This window comes from Lethenteron reissneri, chromosome 22 (genome assembly GCF_015708825.2).
Source record: "Lethenteron reissneri isolate LAM-NWPU_2019-01 chromosome 22, ASM1570882v1, whole genome shotgun sequence".
Taxonomy (NCBI): Eukaryota; Metazoa; Chordata; class Hyperoartia; order Petromyzontiformes; family Petromyzontidae; genus Lethenteron; species Lethenteron reissneri.
The window spans coordinates 8,659,212-8,682,036 of record NC_083800.1 but is presented as its reverse complement, the minus strand read 5'-3'; the positions used below and the strand labels follow the sequence as shown (position 1 = coordinate 8,682,036).

The window sequence follows — 22,825 nt, the reverse complement described above, 5'->3', positions numbered from 1 at the left end:
TGGGCGGCGGCAGCGGGGCAGGAAATGTGGCGCAGAGTCCACAGACCCAACACGCGGCGCACGCTGCTCACAAGCTCAAACCTCCGACCGATCTCTGCTGCCTCTGTCATCATCATCGTCGTTGTTGTTGTTGACGTCGCAAAAGCCGAGCTGCAAACCCAAGCGGACACCCAAAAGCGTCTCGCTTTCTTCATTGCAGCAACAACAACAACAACACATCCACGAAAGCTCGTTTTAACCGAAACGTAAAACTTTATTTTTTTTTAAGTTTGTTCGACCGCCGCCGCCCACCGTGGGATGTCATTCTGCGGCTTATCGAGTGAAGTTGCACTCCCCACGACTCTTCGCTTAAGTCGAAGCGACTAAACCGACCCCCCCCCCAAATCGCTCGTTTTGTTGCCTCTTGCTTGGTATTGGCCTGAGATCTCTGTGCCACTGACGGAGGAGGAGGAGGGGGAGCAGGAAGGGAGCTCCACGACTCGCCATGGCCTCACTCCGAGCCCTGCCTCTTCTCTGCCTGCTGTGCGCGGGGCTCAGCGCGGAGGACGTCCCCAGCGCGGAGGGCGTCCCCAGCGCGGAGCTCCTCGAGGAGCACGCTCAAGGTGAGGCATTGATTTGGTGATGCGTTGATGGCCGGCGTGGCAGCTTCGTGCTTGGAAAACTCGCATTTGCCGGTAGCCACCGTCTTCGAAGGGGGGTACGGCACACGGAATAGGCGACGTTTCGTGCAACGACCCTCCTGCAAAGCACGAAACTTCATATCATGTGGGACCTCCCTTGCCAGTATCAAGATGTGAAAATCGGTTTTACCCTTTTTGACAATAAAGCAGCAGGTCTTCTTCTTGGTTCTTTCGGTAAAGTCACGTAGAAGGGAAATAATAATGTTTTGCAAAAGCAAAACATTACAGTAAGATTTGGTACAGTACACAAAATTCAACAACTAGTAACGTGCACTAAAGACGAATTACCTAAATTATCAACAGAAGGTGTATATCGGATTAATTGTGTATGTGGCAGATGCTATATTGGACAGACAGGGCGTAACGTTAGTGTAAGACTAAAAGAACACCAGAGAAATATTAAACTATCACAAACACAACTGTCGGCAGTAGCAGAACATGCATGCCAACAGGGACACTCAATTGATTTTGACAACGTGGAAGTGTTGTGTAAAACTAGTTACTACTGGCAAAGACTAATTAGAGAATCGATTGAAATTGAGAGAAACAGAAATAACTTTAATCGCTCAGACAGCTACAGGCTTAGTGCGGCCTGGAAGCGTATTATTAAATAAGATACATTACAATTACTTATAAGGGAAACAACCACTAACTGATTACTAATGTAGCATAATCACAATAAAACACATTCCAAATGATTACTAATCTACAACTCGCATCGTAACAATAGCCTGATTACTAATCTAGTATATAATTACAATCACTCCCCCCTTGAATCTTTGCACCTGATGAGTTAATGAGTTAATGATGACGTCATCCTGCTGCTGCTCTATATAAGAACGGGAGACACAGGAGAGCCTCACCATTCTGGCGAATTGCCCGATGATGCTGGTTGTAATTACCAGCGAAACGTCGTACTCAAATTGTGAATGTTGTTGCTTCAACACACCGGTGGGCTAAAGCAGTGAACTATTTGTCTTTGTCAACGTGACACATTTTTTACTGATTGGCCGTGTCGGGTGGTGGAGGGTTACGACACATTTATAAATAAACGCGATCAAAACCCAAAAATCGTTGATTATGAAAAATAAAACAAAATAAAAATAAAACGTCACGTAGAAGGGAAATCATAAAATAATAAAAATAAAACAAAATAAAACATAATTTCCCTTATACGTGACTTTACCGAAAGAACCAAGAAGATGAATGCCTGCAGTCACGAAAGCTTTAAATCGAAAAAAAGCAGCAGGTGTTAAGATGGTATAACACCAAACAAAAACCTTTTGCAAGGGATCATGTCTATGTCAACGGCACGTACTTGTGCCGAATGTGGAAACAAAAACACAGCTCTGATGTTATTGATTCCTTGCAAAAGGGTTTCTGTTTGGTGTTTTAACATCTTAGCACCTGTTGTTTTATTTTTCCAGAAAGGGTGAAACCTCATTGGAACCTCATTTGCCAATTATCAGGGTGAAACCTATTATTATATTTTGATAGTGGCAAGGGGGGTCCCATGATGTAGCTGCTCACCCCGAGCTTGTCAATGTGCTGACAAGTGGCATTGTCTTTGTGCTGGTCGCCTTTTGGCGTCTTCTGGTCTAACACTAGTTGAGACTGGGCTCTAAAGAAAGCTGTCTCTGGCGTGGACCAGTCGGTTACAAAGACAAGGCATCATCTACTACCAGAGCATGGTTTTTGTTTGCATGTTCACCAAAAGTGCATGTGGTTAATGCAGACATGATTCCTTGCAAAAGGTTTCTGTTTGGTGTTTTAACATCTTAACACCTGTATTCTTGGTTCTTTCGGTAAAGTCACGTAGAAGGGGAATAAAACAATAAAATATAAAACAATAACAAATTCTCACGACGTTTCGACTGCAACACAAGCAATCATCAGGTGTGAGCATTTTTTTTATTGTTTTATATTTTTATTATTTTATTATTTCCCTTCTACGTGGCTTTACTGAAAGAACAAAGAATATGAATCCCTGCAGTCACGAAAGCTTTAAATCAAAATCTTAACACAGATGTTTTATTCCCAGAAAGTGTAAAACCTATTCTTACACATCTCCATGTCTTGACGAGTTCCATGTTAAAGGTAGATGGGGTTGGCATTCGGGGTGGCATTCGGGCTGGCTTCAGCCCCTGGAGCGCGTGACCTCGTTTAAATTTGTGCCAATGGGGGCCTCAGCCGCCAAAACTGATGGAAAGTAAAATTGTATAGATTTGAAGTTTTCGTGACTGCAGGGATCCATACGCTTTGGTTCTTTCGGTAAAGTCACGTGGGTAGAAACAATTGCTGTGGTTGTCACACCTGATAACGGACACTTGTGTTGCATCCGAAACGTCGTGATTTAATATTTGTATACCTACGTGACTTTACCGAAAGAACCAAAGAGTATAAAATTGTATACTTTTGAAATTGCGTTTGGGATGGTAAAAATATACATTGCGAACGACCTGAGAAGCCATGGTACACGTACAGAGAGCCCCTTTTGGTCAATCCACTGCTGGATGAGGGCCTTCCCACACAGGGAGGGTGGATGGTGGTTATTTGAGCACACTTCACCACATTGGTCGGTGTGGATTGTTGAAGGCGTAAGAGCATCGAAGCGCAGTACAATAATGGATTTTGCTTCAAAGCCCTCTCCTGCCCACGACTTAACCACAACACCGAAACGTATGAAGTCTGTTTATGCATTGTTGGCGGTGTCTCGTCTCTGCTGGATAGCTCGCCCGATGTGTTTTTGGCTTGATGTCCGACGTTCCGCTCCACTTGCTGGGAGCTTCATGAGGATCTCAAGTTTACTCAATTGGGTTTAGAGCCAGGATCTCAGCAGCGCTGGCTCGGTACTGTCACCGCCTCTCGAACTCCTCTGAACTTTCACAAGTCTGTCAGAACCCCTTCGGACAACCACTGCTGTCCTACAGAGTGGTACCAATTTTACCGCCCAGATATCACATCAAGACACTCGCAGATTGGCATAGATACCTGAGGGATGATCCTGGAAAAGCTTGATAATCTTCCAAAGAACATTGTCCGAAATGTAGCCTTTTTGAGAGTAGGTTGATTAAGTGGATTACATTTAAACTGTCCAGTCGATTGTCCCGACCATCTGTGTGGAGGTGATAGAATGAGAACTATTAAAAGTGAATTGAAAATTGTTCCAATGAAGCTAGCATGGGCTTCTTTAATACATATATCTGTGGGTTATAACTTTGTTGTTTTTCCAGAACCCTACTCAATTCGGGTAAATTCTTAGGGTGCACTTCACTTACTGTTCTCTTGCATGATGAGCTGCTATTTCTGTGATGTTATGCACTTAGGTGTGGTGGATTTTCATTGCTGATGTAATGAGGAAATCCTCAGGCCAACATGGGCCTAGTCTTACTTCCTGTGTCAGGAAATCTAACTCGCCTTTCTCTAATCATTCTTATTCACATTATTTGCATACCCGCTATCCGTCAAACATTTATTACACTCGTCTTGTCTGTCCATGGTATTTTTGTTATATTAATTCAAATAAGCACAGATTAATGCTGTACTTCGTATAAATATATAATCGGAAAAAGAACGACCCATCCTTAGTACACAGCCAAGAGTACTGCAATGGGTGATCACCATTCACAGCAGCTAAACCGTCATAGGCAGCTGTTGGTGCAGCGTTGTGGTGGGCAGAGAGCAAATGCAGCAAAATCCATCATTGTACACTACTTTTCCACATCTATGCTCCCTGTATTCAACTCGGACTGACCAACGTGGTGAAGTTTTGGTCACATGATACAACCTGCACAGGTGTTGGGAGGCCCTCATCCAGCAGTGAATTTACAAAAAGGGACTGTACATGCTGCATGTGCACATACAATTGTATGGAAAGTTAGTGAACACCTATTAGGATCAACATTGGCACACAAAGCATTGGTGTGTGTACTGTTGTCCTTCCCCGCCCCTCCGATTAGCACGGTGGGCTGTGTATGCTGTGAAAAAAGTTCAACATACTTGAACGATAACCATTTATATTCAACTTCTCAATACTATATAGAGACACACCCTGTAATTAATCTCTTTCCACAACATAAGAATGTTATTTTGACTCGATAAACTTGATTCACAAACCTATAATGAAATGTGTGACGAATATTTACATCGTAGGAGCAGAAAATGTGCTTATTATGGATGTTTCGGCCTTCTCACCACACTGCCGATGAAGCGGCTGTCGCCTAGTTTGGCAAGACAAGCATACATGGACAAGAATAATCAAGCAAAAACAATCCCAAGCTATCCATCATTATCAGCTTTGTTCTATCCACTGATGGATGAAGGCCTCACGATGTCATCTTCTCATCCCAGACGGTCCTTGCAATTCCACGGTCCACGTCACTCCTGCACATGAGCGATTCTTGTCACTCCATCTTTGTGATGCTTGACCTCTTGGGCGTGTTCCATCTTTTTCCTGACATTTTATCATCAAACTCGTGCATCGCCGGCATCCCGTCTCGCCGTGTGTCCTGCCCAAACGTTGCAGTGTCCCAAATTTGCATTTGTCTTCAGATCCACGTATTTCACCGCTGTTTTCTCAGTGTAATTCTGAGCATGCATCTCTCCGTTGAATAAAAATTTGATAATGAATTTCATCATAACTAGTCTATTTAAAAATTAAAGTTTTCTTTCAGTTTCTCTTACCTGCTGTGACGCGTTGAGTGGAACCATGGACGTAAGATTTACAATGGTCATTAATTGAAGTCCCAGCCCAGCAATGGGATCCCCTGCCAGTGTGAAGCCATTGCTCACTGATGCCACTCTAAATTATGTTAGGTCATGTTGGCTGTGCTTGAATAGGGGCACCGCGTGTGTGTGTGTGTGTGCCAGCTCTACTGATACAAAGGCTGCTGGCCGCGATGCCCGACCACCCCATCATGCCTTGAACCTTACCATCCAGAATTAGACGCACGCTAATAATGCTTACACGTCTTCCAGTCCATTCATCGGCAGCGTTATTTATCAACAACATCTCTCGCTTCTAGAAGCAACAGTGCCTGAGATTGATTGCCCCGAGTGGAGCACTGGGATGAATTATCCAACAGGTTCGTTTCTCTGACTTGGCTGCCATTCAATCACCAATCCAAACCGCGAGCCATTTTCCTCTCACACCATTATGTGTCCTGCCCCAGTCCACCTGCTTTGCTTGGTAGTCAATATGATGTCTCTAACTTCCGTTCGATCCGTGTGCTCCTATTTCTGTCTCTCGGTGTAATTCCGGAGCATGCATCTTCGTCCCTCCATGCTTTCTTGCCCACCTTTCAATTAGTTTCCATTCTTTATGTCAATGTTCATGTTTCTGATGCATAACAGGATAGTGTGTCATAGCAGGGTAGTGTGCACTGAATGATTGATTTCTTCTTTAGGCACATCAGTAAGGTGCGTTTCATTATGAAGTTTAGTGTTGCAAAAGCTCCCCAACTTGCTGTGGCTTGTCCATGTATTTGATCATTGTTTGCATCACCATTTCTCATTTCCCATCAACACAAGTTAGTTGAGTAACCATTTGGGGTTGGTTTATTCCCTTGCATTGTTTACTGGGTAAACGCCAATTTTCTTGGTTCTTTCGGTAAAGTCACGTAGAAGGGAAGTAATAAAATAATAAAAATAAAACATAATAAAACAATTCTCACGATGTTTCGGCCACAACGCAAGCAGTCGTCCTCAGGTGAAAACCAGGTCCGTCGGGGCGACAGAGTCTGAATGAAACAGCACACGAGCTTGGAGCATATATATATAAGCTGGGCGCATTGACAAAGGAATTTGCATATCAAAAGGAATTTAGCATATTTATGGGAAATGCAGGAATGTGATTAGTACTGCATATTCATGTGCATTATGCAGGATTAACAGCATCAAAGGGAGCTGCAGTTACTGCTGCTGCTGCAGTTGCTGCTGCTGCAGTTTCTGCTGCTGCTGCAGTTGCTGCTGCTGCTGCAGTTGCTGCTGCTGCTGTTACTGCTGCTGCTGCACTTGCTGCTGCTGCTGCAGTTGCTGCCTTATCCATTTTAATGTAACACTATGTATTATTCTACCCACCCTAATGTGTATCACACTGCTATATGTTTACTATACAATTACGACACCATACATTACTCTGCACACTGCACCATGCCAGTGAGTGGAAGCGGTCTGAAAGTCACCGTAAACGTGAACACAATCAGTTAAGATCCGAAATGGTTTATTACGTCCTTCCAATGATTGCTAAGCCAGAATCCATCTTCTCGGTTGAAATTGTCTCTGTGTTTGTATATGTGGATCGCCTCATGAACGAATCTCTCATGATAGCCAGATGGCTTGCAGAGAACCTCTGTCTTGGAGAAGTCAATATCATGTGAGCCCACTGAGTTGTAACAGTGATCTGCCACGGCTGAGGTGTTTGGCCGAAACGTCGTGAGAATTGTTTTATTATGTTTTATTTTTATTATTTTATTACTTCCCTTCTACGTGACTTTACCGAAAGAACCAAGAAGATGAATCCCTGCAGTCACGAAAGCTTTAAATCGAAATTTAAACGCCAATTGTATATATTTTTGTCACAGGGGTATTTCATCTGGGGAAGTAGGTTAAAACTCCAAGTCCAGTGTATAATAAATGTAGATATGCAGCCCTTTGACAGGCCACTGCCACACAATGGCCCCTCCCCGTGCTGTGTGGGCCGCACGTTTTTTTTTTACCATACTTTATCACGCTGGGCTGTGTGGGTTGGTGAAGGTGGGGAGCATAGTACAGTATACACATTTTTTTCTGAACTGCCTTCTGCTAACAACGTTAGCCACACAGTCACCTACAACACCCCTGTTTGATGCACTTTGGTCACCTGTCCAGCCTGCTTAGCTTCCGAGATCTGTCGAGATCGGGCTCTATGATTGTGGGCGATTTGGTCATAGGCATAGCATATGGCTGTGTTTTCATATAAAGTACGTTGTGTGTCTTTGTCTTTGTGATGATGTTTTTTTATTTTATTCGCCTGTGGTCATGGTCGGTTAGCCCGTGTCGTGCGGCGAAACTAAAGCTGGAGCAACGCTGTTGTTTCTTTGTTTTTTCCCTGGTGCAGAGAGCGCGAGCGGCCGGTGGTCGCGGCAGCTGCAGGAGCTGGAGAAGTTCAGCGTCGTGGTGCCGCGCCTCGTGTCCGACCGCCACAAGCGGTATCTTGACCCAAGCAGCGACGTGAGCTTTCCCTCTGCCCCCTGTCAGCCGTGCGTCGTTTGCTCTAAAAATCGTGTGTTGGGGGGGGGGGGGCAGCAGGATGGTGGGGCGCCGCGGTGACGAGATGTTAACTACTTCGCCTGGTATGCAAGAGGTCACGGGTTCGATCCAAACCCTGACACCTGCTATCTGTATCTTTGGAGTTTGCGTGTCTCTCTCCCTGTAGTCGCGTGGATTTTTCTTGCGGTCCTTTGGTTTTTCCCCTCCACGTTTAGAATCAACATGTGTTTAGAGTATTTGGCCATTATAAATTTCAACATCATGAGCCACTTTCTTGGCGCTGTCATTTGTGATGGCCATGTTACTTCTGAAAAAGAGCTATATAGCTCAGTGGGCCTTACCTGGTTAGGTAAAATACATAACTTTCAGAACAGGCCCAGAGAGGGAGTGGTGCGACACCTCCGTGATGCAGTTCTCCCCATGCCACGTGGGTTTTGGGGGAGGTCATGTGATCATTCTTCACCACGCTGGCCAGCTGGTCGGTGCGGGTTGTTGAAGGTGGGGTTTGTGAGCATAGTGCAACAATAGATTCTGCTGCACTGCTGTCAACTCTCTAGGTCTCTTTACGTGGCACGCCCTTTTTCAAAGACGTCGGTGATCATGCCCTTCCATTTATCTCTGTCCAGGATATTAATGACGAACTTTGCATAAGATACTTCCAGTTGCGTACAATTGTTCAAAGTGCTTATGTGCTTGCAAATACTTGTTTATGTTTGGCAGTTGATTATAATTATCTTCCTGAGATTTAATGTTTTGAGTTATTTGGTCTGGTACAGTCATGAAAATAATGTCTTTTATATACCCAGGAAATCTTTGACTTGTATTTAGGATACATGGGTATGTTTGGCCATTTCTGTTAAAGATTGATTGACATGTGGGAGGAGCCTGGAGTACCTGGGTAAATCTCAGGTATGAGGGAGTAACACTCAAAAGGTGCACACACACAACGCACATCGTCAAGAATTTATTACCGCAGCCAACTCCTGGCCATCTTGTGGCAGCCCACGCTTACAACACCCAGCAGTGTCCTGTCCAAGCACTAATTAGGCTGAACCCTGCACAGCTCCCAGATGTGATGAGATAGGTCGTATTCAGGAATATTTGACCCTACGCATGCTTTCCCATTTATGATATGTCACAGCCCACGTTTTGTGTGTGTGGCTGTGCATGGGACAGCAGCGAAACCAGATTTTGGTGGAGTAGTTTACAGTTGGTAAATTAGGCTGTGTGCAGACAGGATTATGTTTGATTGCCATTGATGTGTTGGTTGAAAAAACACATGGGTGGGTTTTGCCCGCTTGTGTTAGAATGCAAAATATTCCAGTTGGTTCCTATCGACCCTTATCGCTCTCGTTACTCCGTGATGGGGAAGTCGCCTGAATCATTTTCTTGTTGCTTGGTTTTGGTCTCGCAATGCATTGCCCTTTAGGCTTTCCGCCTGCCAATGTTATGATGGATGTGTTTGTGTGTGATGCATTTATCCTCAGGAGGGGCATCCGGACAGCACGAAATTTGAGATCGAGATTGAGGGGGAGACACTGGTGCTTGAGCTGGAAAAGAACGAGTAAGTTCATTGTGACTTCACATCCAGGGTATAGAATGCACAATGCTGCTGAGACTAGCATCAGCCACAGCAGGATGTGTAATTATAAGGGGCGGCTCGCATTTGTTAGATCAGCTGTTTTTAAGGCAGGGTGTCATTGCTGAATGATGACTCAGCTTTCATTGTCAGCCAGTTGACAGTTGTGCAGCAGTGTGTGTTTTGTAACTGACTTAACAAATAAGACCTTGTGTGCTTACGATCAGAAATCTTAGGTTCGACTGTGTGAGCATTACAACCTGGAAACCTGAGTGCAATCTTCCGTCTCTGTGTTAACGGTCTGAGATAAACAAATTCTTTTTAAAAAATGAGGAAAATGTGGAATATCCATCAGAGGTTCTGGCGTTACAAATGGGGCTGGGTACTGCCAACTCGTGCCTTTGTACAGGGGGACCTATTGAGATGAAATAAGTCCTCGAGATGCAATATTCCAGTTGGATAAAAATAATACTTGGCCATTATTTAATATAGAAACCCTTTCGCAGTCTTGATTTGTCGATACCTTCTGCTTACCCTTCTCACACAGGAACTTGATAAGCCCTGCATTTGACGTTACCTACTACCTGCCGAATGGCACGCGGGTCACCCAGAAGCCAAAGGACCTGGTGAGTGCTCCGTAATTGGTACAGAAGCAGCCGACTTTCTGTACGCCACCCCCTGCCACCCCCTTCCTCCATAGCACCTTGTTGGAGCTCGGTAACTCAGCAGTGTTGAGCTTGGATAGTGTTGTTTTGGGTCACTACCATGCGTAATGGGTATTATAGGCTGTGGGAGTACATGGTGGGTATTGCAGAAAAATCCATTGTGTTGTATGTCTATGCTCCCACATTGATCTCCTCGCCAACCCGCACTGGCCAGCGTGGTGACGTATGGTCAAATAACCCCACGTGCTGCATAGCGCAGGGAGGGAGGGCTTCATCCAGCAGTGGATTGACTATAGGACCTTATGTGTAGATACAGCCTCATGCACAAGTCCATTGTAGAGCCACTGTAGAGCCGCTACCCCGGCAAACTCATCCATATGCTCACCCAACTGCTGTCTGCTGATACGAATGTGCCTGGAAGATAAAGCACCATTGGTTTTTATGGGATAGTGCAGTGTGCGATAACATTCATGAGCACAAAGCCTGGCGTGTGTGTTTGAGAAGGTATTCACTGCTGCTGCAGTACACGCTCGGATGCATCTTGTTGACGCGTTGCGCACAACAGCGTACACACTTGTAAGTGATACAAGAAATAACCGGGTCAAGGGGTTTGTTAAATCGCCGAGACAAAATAGCACCTTATCTATGAACCAGGGATGTTGCCGCAGTATATAATGCTGAAAACAATGGATTTGAAATCCAGTCGCCTTACTTCCCCACCCCCCCCCCCACCTCTGTCCACTCTGGCAGTATTAATGGGTGCACCACAGTGAGTCGATCGGCTGATCGCATGTGGTGAGGTCTTCTTTCCGCGTCCGCCCGTCAAAGTCGAATGCCCTTCCAGTGGTGAGCGCATCTCGGCGCTCGCAGGTTTGCCTGCTGCAAGGGCCCTGCACAGTGCAGGGGCCTTGCTCGAGCAGCGGGTGACATCGAGGTGCTGCACGGTCAGCGACTCGTCGCAGTGGTTGGAACAGCAGCGTTCTGGTTTTGTGGAGCCACCGCCGTGTGGCCAGGCGAGATCAAGATCTGCCAACCTGGGTGGGGTAACGTTTGGGTATGGCCCACCTTTTTCCGAGACGTCTCACCGGTGTGGAAGAGTAGGCCAAATACACTCTCTAAAGCTTAATCTGCTGGTGGTAGGATCCTGAGCAAGACATTGCAAGGCTGCACATTTACCTTTTACTCTATCAACCAGGAGGGCATTACAAAACCATGAGTATGTACGTACGCAGGTGCCAGTAGCATTACATTATGTAAGGCACCTTGGCTTTATAACCTGTAAAGGCCTTGTCAGAGGGTAGCCGATCGTTTTAGGCGATAACCATCCATCAACACGCCGAGGCCTGGAGTTGAGTTTCCATTTACGAGCAGCGTTAATTAACAAAACCAGATGGATTGAAAGAAATGCAAAATTCTAGAGCAGGTTCAGGAGACGAAAAGTCGAATAGCCTTTGCGAAAAAATCAACAAAAATATATGCATTGGGCACACTCTCAGAGGTGAGGGCTTGGTGAAGGAAGTTCTGTAAGGATTAGGGAAGTTGGGAAAGGAGCCAAGTGGCCAAAAAAGAAAGATGCCGTTTGACAACTCGAAGGAATGAAAGAAAATCCATACACTTTGGTTCTTTCGGTAAAGTCACGTAGGTATAAAATAAATTAAATCACGACGTTTCGGGCGCAACACAAGCGTCCGTCATCAAACTTAAAATCTCGATTGAAATCCATACAGTGAAACGAAGTGGAAAGTTCAAGATTGGACCTGACGAAGGTAGTTTGAGCCAGGGGACCTGCCATTGGGAAGAAAGAGCGGGAAGCGAAACGAACGTTCACAATGGGTGGCAGCTCCTATCCTACAGGGCAAATGTGCCAGTGCGGTTTGGTTCGCTGGTTAGAGTACTGTACAAGTGACTCGCCGAGGCAAATTAATGGGGAAGAACACAGAGGGTTGTTTTTCATGCTTGTGGCGTGCCACGTGATTGCGTGTGCACAGCTTGTGCCAAACTGGCATGTGGGTGACGATAGACCGCCCCCCCCCCACCAGCCCTGCCCACCCAGACCTCCACTGGCCATGATTAAGCTTTTCAATTTGAATCGGATTGTGTGTGGGGTTTTTTGTTTGTTGTATTTTAATTACTTTTTTATTTATTGAACTGGGAGTATAATGCTTTTGGATTATATTTCAGGGCTGCAGGAATTAGAGGTGAGCGTTTTTTGAGGCAGCGCACGTGTGCACGAATAGTTTATGCATTATTAGCGTTTGTGTTCCTGGTTACTTTGGAAACTAAAGTATATTTGCTATCCTTATACTTTTTGTACTTGCGTTTTATTTTCCAAACCTGTGGCTTTGTTGCGTGCACATATATACATGTTTTTCTGTGTAACATAATACAAATTTATCGTCAAGTGAAGTAAATTTAATTTTGGTTTACATCTATAAATCTGCTTTTGAAAGTGCCATCATCACATTAATATTCAACATACAATAAAAGGTTTTTCCCTTTTTTCTGCAACAAAACAGCTGTGTTGAGGCGTTAAAAGACCAAACTGAAACCTTTTACAAGGAATCATGTCTGCATTAGCCACAATGCCTGTGGTCAGAATGCAAACAAAAAACAAACTCTGATAATATATTCATTGTTCTTGAAACTGATTGGTCCACACCAGAGACAGCTTTAATGTCAGTCTATGTGTAACCAAGAATAGCATGTTAAAGTTAATGAGAAAAGCATGTCAAAGTCAATGAGCGAAGTTAATGGGAATTTCATGTTAAAGTCGATGAGAGATGAGCAAGTCGATGTAAGTCTGTGTAATAAATAGCGTGGCATGTTAAATTTAATGAACTTAGCATAAGAACGGCTCGGGGGAGAGAGAGAGAGAATGTGTTTTTAATGAGAGAAGCAAGTTAGTAACTTGCTAATTTTTTCATTAACTTTTACATGCCTCTCTCATCAAATTACATATGCTAATCCTACATGCTAATCTGGTCTCTTATGCGCTACGCAAGCTCATTAACTTTGTACTATTATCCAGGTATATAATGCTGAAAACAGTGGATTTGAAATCCAGTCGCCTTACTTCCCCGCCCCCCCCCACCTCTGTCCACTGGGATGCCACGCCATTTATTACCTTTACACTATAATACCCCATTAACACTACTTCGGCTACCTTTTTCTCAAAACTTCTATAAACTCTTGCTGGTAACAGCTTCTCTTCACAGGGGAGCAGACATCGCGGCTATCGCGATTTTCACCTGAAGGCGGGCGCTTGTGTTGCGTTCGAAACGTCGTGATTTATTTTGTTTTATTTCTACCTACGTGACTTTACCGAAGGAACCAAAGAGTATCGAAAAATATATTTAGATTTAAAGCTTTCGTGACTGCAAGGATTCATATTCTTGGTTCTTTCGGTAAAGTCACGTAGAAGCGAAATAATAAAATAATAAAAACGTCGTGGGCATTTAAATTTATATATTTTTATTTTATTATTTCCCTTCCACGTGACTTTACCGAAAGAACCAAGAGTATAGAAACATATATGTTTATAATAACGATTGGTTTACTCCTCTAGTTCACCCAGGAGAGTGACACAAAGTCAGGCCTACATTGGGGTGTTAGGGTATTGCCTTAATGAGTATTTGGCTTCATGTGAGCAGACATTGGAGTAACCAGAGAAACGTACCATCTAGGTTGAACATTTTAAATCTAGTTTGAAAACGAATTTATTTATGACTCCTTTTTGTGTTTAGTTTGTTGTCTTTCTCCCGCACCTCCGATTAGCACAGTCCGCTATGTACGGTGCGAAATAAGTTCAACATGCATACGTACGAGGGGATAATACTCAGTGGCACACAGGTGGATGCAATCTATAGGCCAACTAAATACATCCAACCCATATGAGCTCATTGCTCTACTGCCATCCCCTGGGCATATCACAGCCCAAAGCCTCATGCATTGTGTGCACTGTTGATCACCCATCCAAGCACTAACCAGGCTCTGTTCAGCTTAGCTTTTGACATCTGATGATATTGGCTGAATTTGCGGTGATACGGTTTTAAATACAAATACACTCGTACTTTATCTCCTTGACAATAAAGTTAAATGTTTTGCATTAATGGAGAGCATATTCTTAACATTATTTATACCATATACTCGCTCAAACTGTCCTTTTGCTCACATGAGTGTTGATCGGTTTTCTTCTCGATTAACTCAGTGGTGGAAATTCCACATTCCTGCGGCACAGGTCCATGACCATATCAACCTGAATGTGCTCGATTTCATCAGACCGCGGAAGCTAAGCATAGTACACCCTCAACGGAAGTTTCCCAACATCGGGACCCTCCTTTAAAGGAGTGTTCAGACTCTCCGATGCTTCCCTGGAAAAGTAAATGGCATGATTCTTACTGTTATGTTGTATACGCATACACAGTGGCACTAAGATACACAAGTCCAGTTCGTACAAGTTACGCCAAATTGCCTTGCGTTATCTGAAGAGTGCCCTGCCAAGGGCAGATCCTTTATCTCAAATTCCACTCTTTTTTTTTTTGCTGCAGCAGCAGCAGCATGAAGTTAGAGACAGTCTTCTGTCTCCATTGGGCTAATTACTGCCAAGAGACTGACTGTCCAACCTCTTGGGTTTGCCGGGTGATTGAAGGTTTGCTCCGAAGGCATTGTTGCTTCATTGCTTGCGCAGTTTACCAACCAAAGCGCGTACGTGCATCCGGGCACACACTTAAATCAGGACCTGCGGCACAGTGGTTAGCGCGCCGCGCTACGACCCAGCTGCCAGAGGTCAACTCCCAGCGACGGCGAACATCGGTGGTGAGTGAGTAATATTGGAACAGGTGCTCGGATTTTCCCCTAAGTCGACTCTACGGCCATGCAGCCCAAACTGTGGACCACATAGAAAACCACTGTCTTCTGCCCTCTTGCAACAGAGGAGGAATAGCAAAGCTACATGAACTCGCTCGCTCCTCTGAAGCCTTATTGTCGTGGCCAGCCGACCTCGACTCTGGTATTTAGCTCCTGATCATATTCCCATCATACGCAAGAACAGTCTCGCCTTAAATCAGTGTCTGGTGCAGTAAGAACATCAGCACGGGGGAGACAAAGGCAGCCAGGCATGGTGCTGGCCACATCATCTCCTTGTGTGCCACACTGGCCTTAATAGGTGCTCGCTAACAGCACTTACTACAACAGTCTGTGTAGGTTGTATATGGACGATCGTTGTCTTCGTGTAGAACAGTGGCGCATAGTGGTTTGTGCTAGGCATGTAACAAATTGCCTCCCTCGCGATTTGAAGACTCGTCATGATTAGGGGTCGTGATTTTATCACGAGAATCATTTTTTATTTATTGTAGTGAATGGAGAAACTCTGGTAGCTGCAGAGGTCACATGATCCGATTACTTATGCTTTATTAAATTATAAAATAATCGATTACTCTTCCCAATTTAATGCATGTATTGTGAACAAATGAAAACCTCTTTAATTGATTCATCGTCCGTTCGTTCGTTTCTCAGTCCGCTTGTGCTGGTGAGGGTCGTGGCAGCAGCAAGTTGAGTAGGGCGGTCCAGACCTCCCTTTCCCTGGCGACAGATTCCAGCACTACATTACTATACACGACTACACTACACTATACACTACTATGCCCTACAGTAAACACGACTACACTACGCACGACTATACACCACCAATATACACTACTATACACTACACTACTGGGGAATTCCTACGCGTTCCCAGGCCAGCTGAGCAACATAGTCCCATTGCCAGCGTGTCCTTACCCAGCCTCGGGGTCTTCGCCCAGTTGGAAGTGCTTCCCGGTAGAATTACAGGGGGAGTCTACCGGGGGGCTTCCTTACCAGGTGCCCGAACCACCTCGAACTGGCTCCTCGATCCGGAGGAGCAGCGGCGGCTTGACTCTGGGGCTCTCCCCGATTACAGAGCTCCTCACCTGATCACGGAGAGTGAGCCTGGCAACCCTGCGGAGAAGCCCCATTGATGCATCCTGAGTTTAGGCCACCGATCACCGTTCTTAGTGACCCGGGTTCAATTTATGACAGCGATGCACAACTGGCCTGGGCTGGACCCCCTCCTCTTCCCCCTTCCCTCCCCTTCCCCCTTCCTTCCCTTACAAGGTTACGTAATGTGGTGTGATCAACATCAGTAGCAGGGATACAAAGGTGGCCGAGCTAGACTGGTGCTCTGCCAGCTTCAGCAGGTACTTGCTGAAAAGCACTTAGCTTGATCGTTGCTTTTGAGACATCTTTCACTGTGATTCTTTTAAAACCCTATTATGCACTGAGGTGGCACATTATCGGTAAAAGAGTCAATGAACAAACGTCCGTTCTTTTCTCCACGTAAAAATAAAAATAGCTTCAGTCCATCAACCCATGGACTTTCCAGACCAATAATGTTAGCCAGCGGCATTTGTTTGCGTGTATGCAATTTTATATGTAGAGGCACAAAATAAACAAAATATATATTACAATGAATATATGTGAAAATAAGAAGTGTTTTTGAATTGAGACTACAGTAATCAGATTTTTTTTTAAACACCTTAATAACAAGAACCCGATACACATGGAACGTTGGGGCAACGCTGGTTCAACGTCGGCATGTTTATTGGGGCATGCATCGGGGCGTGCATAGTGATGTTAAAAGAATGTGTACATCCTCTTAGGTTTTTTCGGTAAAGTCACGCAGGTAAAAATAAAAATAAATAATAAAATAGTAGAAATAATAATAGAAATAAAATAATAAATCACGACGTTTCGGAGGCAATACAAGTCTCTGTCATCAGGTGGGACCGTCACAGCTAATCCTTGCAGTCACGAAAGCTTCAAATCTAGAATGTGTACATCGTCTCATTCCATTTTGCTTGCCGAATTCAAACTGGACATATTACATTCCTACTGAATACAAAAAAATAAATAACAGTCATTTGTCAATCCACTGGTGGATGATGGCCTCTGCATGCTATATAATTCATGGGCATTGTTAGGTTATACTTCGCTACACTAGTCAGTGTGGGATGGTGAACGGGATGCCCAGGTATCACTCGCCACTGATGTTGTCCGTGGCCGGGAATTAAACTCAGGTCGCCAGGTCATAGCACGTTGCGCTAACCATTGCGCCACCGCTCCACCCTTGAGTGCTGTTGAACATCGACCATTTCTTTCACTTGCCCCAAAAGGGACTGTTGCCCTGCTGGGCCTCCCTTCCCTTTGCCTCGCAACTGCTGCTCGAAGCTTGTGGAGGGTGTTCCTGTATACACGGGGCTGGTGTGTTTTTTAAACCGGGGTCATGCCTCTCCTCCCACATTCCCTTCCACCTCTCCTGTTTCAGCACACAGCCCGATGGTGGTAGCGGCGTCTTGGGGAGTAATCGCTTCCTGTTTATGACCGACAAATGAGAATGAAGCTCAACACAAAAAAAAGAGAACCCGAGACTGCCTCGTACGCAATGTATAAAATGTGTGCGTAAGTGGAGAATTAGGAAATTGCACTGCCACTTTTCTTTCTGCTTTGTTGGAGTGTGTCGCAAAGGCAGGACATCGGGTTATTATTTTCTTGTGCAAAGTAGGCTCTGCGTGTGTTTGTGTGCTCGATGTGCACCCCAGTAAATTGTACGTGTCAACTGCCTGAGAGAGAAACGTTCTCATATTGAATGTTAGTTCATTAATTCATGGGTTGTGTTTTTCTTTCATGCTGACCCACACTTGAGATTGCTGTCCTGCAGCCTAACACCACGTGTCGGTCATCCGATGTGTCTGCCTTACTCTTAAAATGTGTTTTGTCCTACTCTGTCTTCACTCGCTAGGCTTTAATTTAGAAATGAGAGATAACTGCATAGTCGAATCAAAATGTGTTTGTGCGCGTTGAGAATGTTTTAGTGTCTCTGGTTTTGTGTGTTGTGATTTATGTGTGATTTTACAGGATTGTCTGGATGTATTGTTGCTATAGAAAAACACTGGCTAATTGAATGGAATTCGTCACGTGTAGCTTAGTTCTACTTAGAACAAATCCACCACATTCATTTTTTTATTTTTAAGTGTAAATGACTTAAAAATTGTTATCCTGTTCACATTTAAGATGTATTCATATTCTTGGTTCTTTCGGTAAAGTCACGTAGAAGGGAAATAATAAAATAATAAAAATTAAACAATAATATTCTCACGCCGTTTCGATTGCAACACAAGCAATCATCATCAGGTGTGAAAACCACAGCAATTTTCATCATCGGCAAGAAAATGTTGTTGCTGATGATCGCTTGTGTTGCAATAGAAACGTCGTGAGAATTGTATTGTTTTATTTTTATTATTTTATTATTTCCCTTCTACGTGACTTTACCAAAAGAACCAAGAATATGAATCCCTGCACTTTAAATCGAAATTTAGGATGTATTGTTTACACTTTTAGCCATCCCATTGATTTTCCAAACACATTTTGTGTTCATAATGGCACTTGCTTGAATTAAACGTTGAGTTGGAAATCCAGTGAATACGTTTCTTAATTCTTTATGTTGACTGCAAAGGCATTTTTGAAATGCGTTTTGAACACATGTACTCCAAGGATTTTTTTTCTAAGCTACTAAAAACCCTTATATTATGTTCCTGGGTTTAAAATTGTATTTTTATAGTTTTTATGTTGTGCATCATTTTGTATTGACCTAATTTAATTCTACTGCCATTTATGTTATGCTTGTTTTAACCAGGACTCTTATAAAATACGTTATGATGATCGTACATTACACATATTTGGTCTCGTCTGTGTGTAATTTAGTGAAAATGTAAAAGTGTGTAATGAATTACAATTCATGCGACAGGGATTGTTTTTTATTTAAAGCTTTTGTGACTGCAGGGATTAATATTCTTGGTTCTTTCGGTAAAGTCACGTAGAAGGGAAACAATAAAATAATAAAAATATAAAACAATAAAATTCTCACGACGTTTCGACTGCAACACAAGCAATCATCATCACATTTTCTTGCTGTGTTTTTCACACCTGATGATGATTGCTTGTGTTGCAGTCGAAACGTCGTGAGAATTTTATTGTTTTGTATTTTTATTATTTTATTGTTTCCCTTCTACGTGACTTTACCGAAAGAACCAAGAATAGGGATTGTTTTGTGTGACTTATTCGATTACCATTAACTTGCTGCAGCTGAGACTGATTTAATCACAGTGGACTGGCTTACACTGTCATGTGTAAGAGAACAGCCACAGAAGAACATATTAAACCACTTCTGTGCTCTCTCGCAATGCTAGCACCATTCGTTTTTATGTCCTGCCAAGAGTGTTCATCACGTGTCAATCTCAGCAAAACTTTTGATTCTCAAAGCAGTTTTTTAATGATGGGGTTTATTTTTATTGTGCGGTCAACAGTGATCAGGCTGAGGCCATAAACACTCTGCACTTGAGAACCGAACTGAGTCACTCGTGGCTGATACCCAGATGTAAACCGTGGATCTCAGGATCGCTGGCTCAGTACTGTGACAGAGACGCCCTGCTTCCCCTATTCATGCCGTATACATTTAATTATTTCACCATTATTCATCATTCCCTCAAGAAACAACGTCTTGGAGCGGTGACAATGAGCTGACCGGCCACCTCCATCCCATGCTGCAGAAGTGGTTTCACCACGATGCTTTTGTTTGCCTTTAGGAGCACTGCTATTACCATGGTCGGGTGCAAGGACAGCCAGACTCTGATGTGAGCCTCAGCACGTGCGCTGGTCTCAGGTGAGTTACTGTAGCCTGTGTTACGCAGCAACTGCATCGTAAAGGGCGTGTGCTGTTGGTGCCCCAGCCCCTTCCCGTCTGCCATGCACTGGAAAAAAACAAATCCTTAATTGAGTCGGAATTTACAGCTATGTCTGCGATAAAATGGGAATTGCAATTATTTCTTAGTGCTATGCACCCTCACACATGTACCCTGTTATAAATATTTTGTGCCAAAATTTTACTTGTGTTTCGTGCGTTAGCGGGTTTATGAATTGAAAGTGTATTTTTATGTTTAACACATAGGCTTTTATGACCACTATCTACTGAAGAGTTATTTTTTGGGTTAGATCGCGTGAATATAAATGTGTCGTTAAACCTGCCACCACTCGACGCAAGCAATTAGTAAGGTTTGTCACGTAAACGGAACATACCAATTCGTTACTAGTACAGCACACCGGTGTGTTGGAGAGTAAACCCATAACATTTACAATTCGAGTACGACGTTTCGGCAGTAATTACAACGGGCATTATGAGGTGACAGCCAGGTTTATTGTGGGTTTACTCTCCAACACACCGGTGTTGTTGCTGTACTCGAACGAATTGGCATGTTTTGTTTGTGACAAACCTTACTAATTGGCAGTGGCGGGTTTAACGACACATTTATATTTACGCGATCTAACCCAAAAAAAACCTATTATGCATATATTTTTTTTATTTTAAAGAGCGAGTAAAAGAAATAAAACTCTGGCCTGTACTTTTGTAGGCCCAAAAGTGACACATTTTGTTTTCAATTTATATTTTACTAAGAAGCATCGACCCGACTTTTGTGCCATTCTATAACATCATTACAATGTACCTCAGTCACTCGGTCACAATTATGGCAATGTATTAGGCGTGATCTGGTTGACTATTGATGTAGTTTAAGAATGCCCATCTCAAAATCGTCTGGGTTCATCATCTTTCTGGGATCAAGAAGATGATAACCACTTTGCTATAAAATAACAGTGGTTGTCCTGAGTGCTGAACTGACCCACGCTAAAGGAATGTGGAATTTACATGATCTTTGAATTGTGTTTGAATGAATACACTGGGATATTATTCCTAAGCTATTCTAAAACTTTACATTTTAATTACTGAATTTTGAATCGTTTAACATTTTAAACGTGTGCATCATATTGTATTTATGTGCTTCATTTTGTTTCTTATTCTTTTATGTTCTGTCTTTCACCAAAACTAATCGGCTCAGAGAGTTATTATCTGGTGATAAGGAGAGGAGGGGAAAGGGCACACCAATGTTTTATTTACATGGTTGGAGCCTTCGGCCAACATTTTGTACCGAGGCCTCAATTTTTTTGACGGGCCTGATTATACTATGTTGGTGATAATAATTATAAATAATACACTTTACATCGCAGATTTGGCCTTGTGGGTCTGTGTGAGTTGAGCGCCGCCCAATGTTCGTTGGAACTGCGACGAGCTTGGACTTTCTTTAATATTCTGCACGCAGAGAGACCCCGCGGAGAGGCTTACGTTTTGACAGTGGCGTTGCAACCATGCGACAAACCCTATAACTGCCTCTCTATCATTGCACCGGCTGTGCTTTTCTGCTGCCACCGCGGCACCAGGGGCTACGTGAATGCGCGGAACGTGAGCTACGGCGTGGAGCCGCTGGAGGGCTCCTTGAGAGGGGGCGCCCCCGTCTCCGAACTGCAGCACGTGGTGTACCGCGCGGAGCACATGCGCATGCCGCCCGGGGGGTGCGGCTTGCACCTCTTCTTCCCCCACGGCGACCTCAACGGAACGGAGCACGGAGGGTTCCCCCAGCACCTCCGAAGGGTAACTCGCGACGCCACCCTGCCACCATCAACCCCTGTCGACGATGACGATGATGATGTCACCTCTTTACTCCGCGCTCGTGCGCCATCCCGTTGGCGCAATGTTATGAAGGGGCTTTTTTTCTACCGATTAAACACCCGTGCCTTCGTCCGCAAGAGACTCTACACCAGCGAGTGCTTAATCAATAATAAGTAAATGTACGTGGCTCTTTCGCCACAAAAAAAATAAATTAGCACTCTTGACGATCAGCCTACAGGCCTTCTGAAACAATATTTTTATATCGCATGTAACAACATGAAGAATCATCGATTGTTACAAATACTATCCGTGCATACTATGGTGCGCTCGAGATTGTTGTAGGTAATGATTTCACGTGACCCCTGCAGCCACTTGAGATGCTATATTCACCGCAACATTGAAAAAGAACTGATCTTTGAATCGCGACCCCAAATTGTAACGGTTCATTGAATCGCAAGAAGGAGAATAATACTAATGATTATTATTTACCTTTCCTCCTTCAACATTTGTTAAAGAATACATGTATACAAACAAATTCATAGAGTTGGCCAAACATCACAACATTGGATCACATACCTTGGTCAATTATATATATATTAATGCTTGTTCTGGTTGCCTCCTGCGCCTCCATGCAAAAACTGTGCACGTCACAAATTCCACATGCAGTGATTTGAGATGCAATTTGCATGATTGACGCAATATGTAAATAAAACATTATTATTACACATTTTTATTTTATGCGTTTTTGACTATTATGTTCTTCCAGTAAGCCCTTGCCTGTTTTTAATTACAGAATTAGTCATTATCCACAATCCACAAAGACAAAATCTGGAGTGTGGCAAAGAAGGGTAGAGAGGTGTGTGTGTGCTTGGGATTACACCAAGAGACCAGAAGAGGAACACGTGGATGAGAGAAACATACACGCGTGAAAGACGATAGATAATGGCCGATGATGAGTGATGATGAATGAGCGGAATAGTTATCTGTAAGTCTCCCTTGTAATTTTGTCCCTCATTTTATTCAAAATGGTTCCATCTCAGTTGTATCACGAGGCGACTAAATGCCCTCTACCATCAGCAGT

General features: G+C 43.8%; 1 protein-coding gene across 3 annotated transcripts in view; it reads left to right on the top strand.

Annotated features, from left to right (window-relative positions):
- The window catches only part of LOC133345603 (disintegrin and metalloproteinase domain-containing protein 12-like), a 68,178-nt gene continuing 45,353 nt past the window's right edge, over positions 1 to 22,825 (top strand). For 2 of the 3 annotated variants that reach the window (XM_061556518.1, XM_061556520.1), the window contains exons 1-6: positions 1 to 602; positions 7,777 to 7,889; positions 9,416 to 9,492; positions 10,055 to 10,133; positions 19,832 to 19,908; positions 21,516 to 21,726. In XM_061556518.1, the coding sequence (XP_061412502.1) occupies positions 485 to 602; positions 7,777 to 7,889; positions 9,416 to 9,492; positions 10,055 to 10,133; positions 19,832 to 19,908; positions 21,516 to 21,726 (675 nt within the window). In that variant the 5' untranslated portion in view covers positions 1 to 484. The remainder of the gene's footprint in view (positions 603 to 7,776; positions 7,890 to 9,415; positions 9,493 to 10,054; positions 10,134 to 19,831; positions 19,909 to 21,515; positions 21,727 to 22,825) is intronic. The other variant, XM_061556519.1, reaches the window with a different exon arrangement.